Source organism: Stegastes partitus, unplaced genomic scaffold (genome assembly GCF_000690725.1).
Source record: "Stegastes partitus isolate 25-593 unplaced genomic scaffold, Stegastes_partitus-1.0.2 Scaffold944, whole genome shotgun sequence".
Classification (NCBI taxonomy): domain Eukaryota; kingdom Metazoa; phylum Chordata; class Actinopteri; family Pomacentridae; genus Stegastes; species Stegastes partitus.
Genome location: NW_007578675.1, coordinates 130,005 through 137,704, shown reverse-complemented (window position 1 = coordinate 137,704; position 7,700 = coordinate 130,005). Strand labels below are relative to the sequence as shown.

The 7,700-nt window shown below is 38.0% G+C and overlaps 1 protein-coding gene across 1 annotated transcript; it reads left to right on the top strand.

Annotated features, from left to right (window-relative positions):
* The first annotated feature begins 2,957 nt into the window (after nt 1-2,957).
* On the top strand, nt 2,958-7,619 carry gpatch3 (G patch domain containing 3). Its single transcript, XM_008294123.1, has 7 exons — nt 2,958-3,386; nt 4,373-4,833; nt 4,975-5,149; nt 5,651-5,710; nt 5,821-5,942; nt 6,032-6,159; nt 7,335-7,619. Exons 1-7 carry the CDS (start codon nt 2,966-2,968, stop codon nt 7,516-7,518), a joined length of 1,551 nt encoding a protein of 516 aa, XP_008292345.1. The 5' UTR covers nt 2,958-2,965; the 3' UTR covers nt 7,519-7,619.
* The last annotated feature ends 81 nt before the right edge of the window (nt 7,620-7,700 follow it).

The window sequence follows — 7,700 nt, the reverse complement described above, 5'->3', positions numbered from 1 at the left end:
AGGGTAAATGAATCTGTTTGCTTATGTCTTTGTCCACTTTGGCTCTGATAAAGACCCACTAGTGCTGAAACAACCGTCTGTTTGCACAATAAAAGTCTGTGAATTCATCTGTGTGCTCCAGGCCCTGCTTTTTATACTGTTGCAGTTGAGAAGAACCAGTTTCAGTTGTATTTTGCTGAAAGACGCACAAAGAACCCATCAATGCATTTGAGAGAAAAAAAAATCCATATTCCTTAATGACAGGCATCAGAAATGAATTGTCACTGTACTAACACAGGTAACACAGGTAATATTTTTGACAATAATTGGCTTAATTGCAAATCTTTATCCTCATTTTTTTTTAATGGTTCAAAGGCCAGAAACTCATTGCAGTGTATTTTTGTTCAAGAATGTTGTAGTATTCCTGCTTGTGGAGAGATTTCTTAGTATTGGTTTAGTTGACTTTTTTATTTTGCTGCACAGACAAACAAATTTGTTGCGTGATTTTTAGGTATTTATGTCGTATGACACACTGTTTATTCATGAGACTCTGAGTGAAGTTGTAATTTTTTCAAACATCTAGTTTGAATAAAAAAATCAAGGTTGAATTTCTGATTTATCCGCATGATTCTGTCTTCAAGGTCACTTTAGTTTTAATCTGAAATTTCCAAACAAGTATGACACTCTCAGTGACTATTATGAGCTTCCATAAACCAGCCTTGCTACTGACTAATGCACAGCATATGAGTAATGTGTTGTGCAAAGTGATGTCAGGGTGCAGACGCCGGAGCCTAGTTTTACTGCCTATTACTATCAAAATACTACGATAAAAACTAAGGTGAAGGCCAAATGAGGAGTTAACCTCTGGGTTAATGAACTCGCACCAAACTATTTCTGGGTTGTCTCTGAAAGAGGTAAAAAAAAAAAAAAAGCCCAGAAAACTGTTCATGCGAAAGATTTTAAAGGTTTTGTTTGTTTCTTTTGTCTTTTTCAGTGAACTTTAAGCGTCTCATGCAAGTGTTTAAATCAATAAATAGGTTTGTGAAGTTAAAGCTGACCCAGAACAGGGATTTTTTTTTCTTTTTTTTTTCCGTTCTGCATTTTGACAGAACTGATAACTAGCAGTGTGTTGATACAGTTTCATGTACGTTTTATGTTTTATGTCTATAATTTATCTTTTATGTTTAAAGCAAAATCCCATATTTTACACATATCTAGATCTTTGAATATGATATTAGTTAATTATTCTATACATTTATATTATTTGGTGTTGTGAAAGAAAGAAAGAACGAAAGAAAGAAAGAAAGAAAGAAAGAAAGAAAGAAAGAAAGAAAGAAAGAAAGAAAGAAAGAAAGAAAGAAAGAAAGTTAATATCTGGACACTGTGAACTTTGATATATTTAAATTTGTATAGGATTTTTATTTTCATTTATTTTAATGATTCTTACTGAAGCTGACCTACTACTTGTATTGTGGACTAGAAACCTGCTGGAAAGTCTCTGGAACACAAATGGAACAGAATTCTTCCAACAGATCACTCAGAAGAGCTTTTTAAAAATGTAATTTTCATGTTTTATTACAGAGGACTCAAACCATGACAGCAAAATGGCCCACAGCATAACAGAGCAGCCAGATCCCCTCATTGCAGGGGTTTAAGGTTTAGGCTGAAGGTTAGGCCTAAATTAAGAACATCTTATACATAATATATACAGTTAAACCCAAAATTATTTATATCCATACTAAGTTTTGATTTATCATGATTTCGTATTTCATCATTAGGTTTCTTCTGACTGCCTGACACAAGCAAAGAATGTTAAAAACTATTTTTATGTTTTGTTTTTTAAAGAAAACAACAACAACAACAACAAAGCATTTTCTTACCTTCACTCAGTAATCAACAGCTCTACAGCTTTTGTGTGTCTGTCTTGAAGGAGTGCTGTCCTCTTTGATCAGCCTCCACAGACTTGTTCAGTGTGTGCTGGAATGTCTGATTCAGCTGTTGGTACCAGAACTGCTCAGAATCATCAGGATGGTCTTGGTGGTGATCTGTGGATTTTTCTTGACCTTTCTCACCACCGTTCTTGCTAGTACAGGGGTCCGTTTTGACTTTGCCTTTTTGGCATTTTGACCTTTGAGATTTTTCACAGTGTTGAACTCCTTATGCTTTTTAAAGACACTTTGCTCATTGTGAACTTAAGAGCACTCAGAAACGGCTTTAGATCTTTTTGCTGGTTTGTGAGCGGCCACAATTTTCAACCAGAGATTTTGCCTTTCGTTTTAGCCATGTCTTGTAGTTGACCAGTTACTGAGTGGAGAACTACGACAGTGTCTGTCGTGTGATGTTGGCTCCAGAATTGCTCAGATTCATCAAACTGGTGTCGGTGGGTCCTTTTTGGCATCTCTCATTACCACGCTTGTCGGTGCAGGGGCCCCTTTTGGTTTTCTATGGTGACCTTTGAAACTTTTCGGTGTGGTGCACCTTGTACTTTTTGATGATGTTAACAATATTTGATTTTATTGCCTTTTGCTGTCTTGTGAGCAGCCAAAATGAGCAACTCTCTGTCAGTGATGAACCGTCGTAACAAGCCAACAAAGTTCTTTGCTTTTAGCCATGACGAGCAATTGACTAGCGACTGAGTAGAGAACTTCTGCATGAGCTGTTCTCAATTTATAGTATATTAGATTGTTGTAGAACATGGTAGAAAGTAGCAGAACAATTTGGAATGGTACTGAAGCTGCACTTTCTTGAAAATGTGAGACAGTTTCAGTGGGTATGAATAATTTTGTACATAACATTTAAAACAATTTTTTAAAAAGCATTATTATTATTATTTCTATTTTGGGGGACTAAATTTGTAATTTACAGAACATGTATGTAAAATATTTAATGCCATATAAAGAATATTGTAGATTTCATACCGGAAGCGTGTGTGTGACGTCTTTTCTAGTCGCCGGTCTGATGACGTAAGCAACTCACATAAACAAACATGGCGGACGGTGAAGCTGAAGCTCCGCTCTATTTAGCTATTAGCAACATTCCTGTAGCTTTTCGCTCGGCGGACCTGAGAAACTACTTTAGTCAGTTCATAGAAAGCGGCGGCTTTCACTGTTTTCACTACCGCCACCGGCCGGAGGTCCTCAGAGAGTCCGAGGGGACCGAAACCACCGAGTGTGGAGAACCAGGCGACGAGGACAAACCGTCCACATCGAGCGACACCAACGAGCTAACAGAAATCATCTCCTCGTCGAAACAGGCAGTAAAGTCCTGCTGTTGTATCGTCTCAGTTCGAGCTAAAGATGCGGACAGGTTCGTGAAGATGTATGCGGGGAACCACTGGATTAACTCCAAGGGAAACTGGCTGTCCAGACGGTGTGTTATCAAGAGAATAAAAGTTTCAATCAGCAAAGGTTAGTGATCCGTTATATATGTGGTGTATTAAAGGGTATATTAAAGTTAAATGTACAGGTCAAGGGGAGTGTGGAAACTCTTATCCTGCCTTGTAATATAGAAATTAGCCTACCGGAAATATGTGTTTTTCTTTTCTCTCAAAGTATACAAGCAAACTACATATGAGGCAGGTTAAAGAAAGGAAACGAGTGTTTAAACTGAAGCTGTAAATATATGACAACGAGCATGTTTGATGTGAACCAGAAGTTTAGTTCAAGTTGTGCAGCTTCTGGTAATAGGAACACATTTGCAATAGAGCTGTTATTACCTTAGTTTTAGAAAACACAAACTGACACATTTCATCATTTTCTAATATTTTATATATCAAGCAACCAGTTGATTAATTGAGAATATAATCAACAGATTGATGGACGATGAAAGTTGACATTAGGTACAGTTCGACTTTGAAAACATCATGTAAAGCATTAGATACAAACTGGTGTTATACTGGGTCAGTATTAGGGCTGAACAACTGATCGATTTCGAAATTGCACTTTGAAATAATGCAATCAACAAATGCAAAGGCTGCTATTTATTGTACGTGTCAGGCCACATGTGTGATCCAGAGAAAAGCTGTCATGTCAATGGTTTTAAAAATTCATGCTGTCCTTATTGTGTGACAGTTCTGCTTTTAATAGTGTCTCATGTGGTATTGCTCCAGCATATCACATCACATCACATCACATCACATCACATCACAAATCCACACAAACACAGTAATTGTCAAACTGATGAAGGACTTTTAAAAATTACATCAAAAATCCAATAACAATATCTGTTCAAAAAATTCCAATCAGAAATTTTCCGTAAATCTTTCAGCCCCCAGCCAGTAGGTAGGTGTTTCCGTTAATTGCTGGCTATTTATCTATATTATTTATCTTGTTTAATTGTGACATGACGTGTTGTCACTGTTTGTACATCATTAGTTTCTGTCTTATCTTTTCAGGTGATGGGTCATTCCCCTATAAAACAAAGTCTGAGCAGCGACACCGGGTTTCCTTAACAGAGTGTTTCACAGAGGCTGATCTCAAAAGCTTATCTGAGCTGAATCCACCTGCTTTGATGCAGAATGGGAATGTGGGAACACCTGTGAAAGTGTTCCTCCAGCTCATCCAGGCCTGCCGTCTGCCTCCGCGCCTCATTCGCAAGTTGGGCCTCACGTTCCCCAAGACCAGCTCAAACCGCCGCTACGGGAATGTACCTTTCCAGTACTACAACACTTGCACACTTCCAGCCACAGAAGAAACTGTGTTAACTGCTGCTGGACATGAAATATCAGGACCAGGGTCTTTACCTGCTTCAACCTCAGGATCAAGAAGGCTAGCTGATCACACAGAAACAACAGATACTGATGAGGCAGAGAAAGAAGAGCAGGAGGAGGAAGATGCACAGTCAAATGCAGATGATGTAGGTTGAGGATCAATTCAGTCATTGCCTACCAGTGTGTCAGATGTTGTTGTTAACATGTGTAGGCTGTGATATAAGGCCGGCTGAATTATCACCATCACTTCACTGTGGTTTACCAATTATTTATCTGTTTGGTTGTAGGATGATGACCGCTGTGAGGAGTGGGAACGCCATGAGGCTTTGCATGAAGATGTGACGAGTCAGGAGCGAAGCAAAGAGAGACTGTTTGAAGAAGAGATTGAGCTGAAGTGGGAAAAAGGGGGTTCAGGCCTGGTTTTCTACACTGATGCTCAGTACTGGCAGGAGGAAGAAGGAGGTAGGCAACAAAAACACAACTAATTGTACAGTTTTCCACACTCTCCAGAAGAAGAACTCCTAGTTTATGTATAGTAGTATATCATAGACGATAATAACGTTTCCAAAAATTGTACATTAAATTATCTAATGGACGCTAACCACATTAGCTGACATCATTATTGGAGGTCAAACTGAAGCTCTAAAGCAGTATTTTTTTCTGGTGTTATTTAGTATTTAAGAAACACTTTTGGTTGAGATCTGACTTTTGAAAAAAAATTGTATTGTTAAAGAACACAGAAAAAAAATCCACTTTATTCAACTGTTATAATAATGATAATAATAATAATAGGGCAGTTGTTCGTATATTTCTAACTTCTTCCATAATTTGTCAGAATCTATATAGTCAAATGTGAAATTCAATTATATGATGTGTTGTTTTTTGTTTTTTCAGTCACTGCTACTTTTCATAGTAAGTAAAAAAAAAACTGGTTACATTTATGTCTCTTTCTGCCTTTTTTAGATTTTGATGAACAAACGGCAGATGACTGGGACGTTGACATGAGTGTTTACTATGACAAAGGTAACTCAAGCTTGTTTTACATCTGTTATTACATTGATTGGCTAAAACAACCAGTCTGTGTTGTCCCTGTAGAGTCAGATTTTTTTTTAACTCAGTTCTTCCTCTCCCAGACGGAGGCGACATGGATGCTCGTGACTACGTCCGAATGCGGTATGAAAAGAGGCTGAGGGATGGTCTTGAAGATGCATCAGGACACAATCAGTCTATAGGCAGCTTTGAGAGATACACTAAGGTAAGGAAGTAGCCTCAGTGGATAACTGGGTCTAATCTTTTGTATTATTATGTGTTAAATAAAATTACTTGTTATTTTTCCCGGATTAGGGTGTTGGCCGACGTGTGATGGAGAAGCAAGGCTGGAAGGATGGTGAAGGACTAGGGAACAGTCAGGCTGGGATTCCTGAAGCCCTTGAGAATGAGGGCCAACATCCCCGCTGCAAAAGAGGCTTTGGGTGAGCTTGAACACGCAAATAGAACCAAAATCAAATGTACATCGAACAAACATAGCAGTGCAACATATAACATTATTTTTATTTATTTAAACACAAGTGTTTGTTGTTCCAACACATGGCAAATCTGTAACACAATAAACTTCATAAAACAACCAAGTATGCAGTATATTGGAAATGACTTGCAGACTAGGAGTGGGTCATAGACAAGAAATCACAGCCCAGTAATGAGTCAGACATGTGTCATTTGAATTAACCTGCATTATAAGGTTGCCTTTTATAGTCACTTGTCAAAGAAGTGTCTCTCTGTTGGTCACACTATCTGGCCATTGTCCTTGAAAGTGCCACCTGATGAGGGTGTGGATCAACGTAGTGGTCTAGAATTTGTCACCAGCTGAACTCAAAACCTTTTCATGCGCATTTAGCTAAACTAAACCTGTTTCTAACTACAAAGACTGAAATTAGATTTTAAACTTTTTCTCCAAGTCAGACAAGAAGACTGTTTTCTTGCTGCGTTTATAATTGTAATTGTACAAAATATCCTGGTTTGTGAGTGAGCAGACACTGATCCTATTGTTTTTCTGAGCACAAAAAGGAGGGCTGGGGCACACTGCTGAATTTACAGCCTTTTATTGTGCAAACAGACTAACGTTTCCACAGTACTTTGCTTTTATTAGAGGACAAGTGGACAAAGACATGAGGCAAACACATATCGTGAACTTAAACCAGGTGTACAATTATCATCACTGATTCAACATGGATTTCAAAACTACTGGATGTGAAAACCTTACAAAATAGTCACTGTTTTATATCAGAGGTGGAACATCTTGTAAAAGATAAAACAAACCTCTCATAACTTTAAAAGGATAAGGGTTGCACAAGTGCAGCTGTAAGGAAAGTTAGACAACTTCAAGAAAACTTGACAAATTCAGTTTTTTTGTTAATGCCAAAAAGCTGCACTCAGTTTAAAGTGTGATTCCAATAGGCTTTTCTGCAGAGCAGTGATTTTATTTTGTCTGGGAGGATTTTTCAAGGTATCCAAACTTCAATGATACTGGAGAGCTGTGGTTGGCCTGGAGCTATTGTCGAGCAATAGCATAATCCAAGTTTTGTGTACATTTTGCTGTTTTGTGTTCAGATATACAAAGATTCAACACTATTGTTTTTCTTTTCGGCAGGTATCATGGAGAGAAATTGTTATTACATTCTGTAAAAAAGGCCAGACCAGACTATCACATAACTACAGTGTATGATAAACCCAAAGACATAGATGGAGGTGACACCTTGCTGAGACGCCAACCAAACACCAGCATGAAGTACAGAGGGTGGCAACCAGGTGGCAGCATTGGGCCACGAAGATGACTTTGAAAAAAATGTTTTTAAATGTATTTATAAAATACCCTGTAGTGTGCTTATTGCTTATTGACTGGTTTTGATAATAAAACACTTTTCAAACCATGCAATCAATTTGTGCTTGTTGTACCTTTTAGAAGCCTATTGTCTCACATTGCTCACTCACTATCACACAAAAGCTCGTTTTCCTC

Coding starts and splice junctions, on each gene's coding strand:
- gpatch3 (XM_008294123.1), top strand. CDS start 2,966: ATGGCGGACGGTGAAGCTGAAGCTCCGCTCTATTTAGCTATTAGCAAC. Junction 4,834..4,974: donor CACAGTCAAATGCAGATGAT/GTAGGTTGAGGA, acceptor GTTTGGTTGTAG/GATGATGACCGCTGTGAGGA. Junction 5,150..5,650: donor CTGGCAGGAGGAAGAAGGAG/GTAGGCAACAAA, acceptor TGCCTTTTTTAG/ATTTTGATGAACAAACGGCA.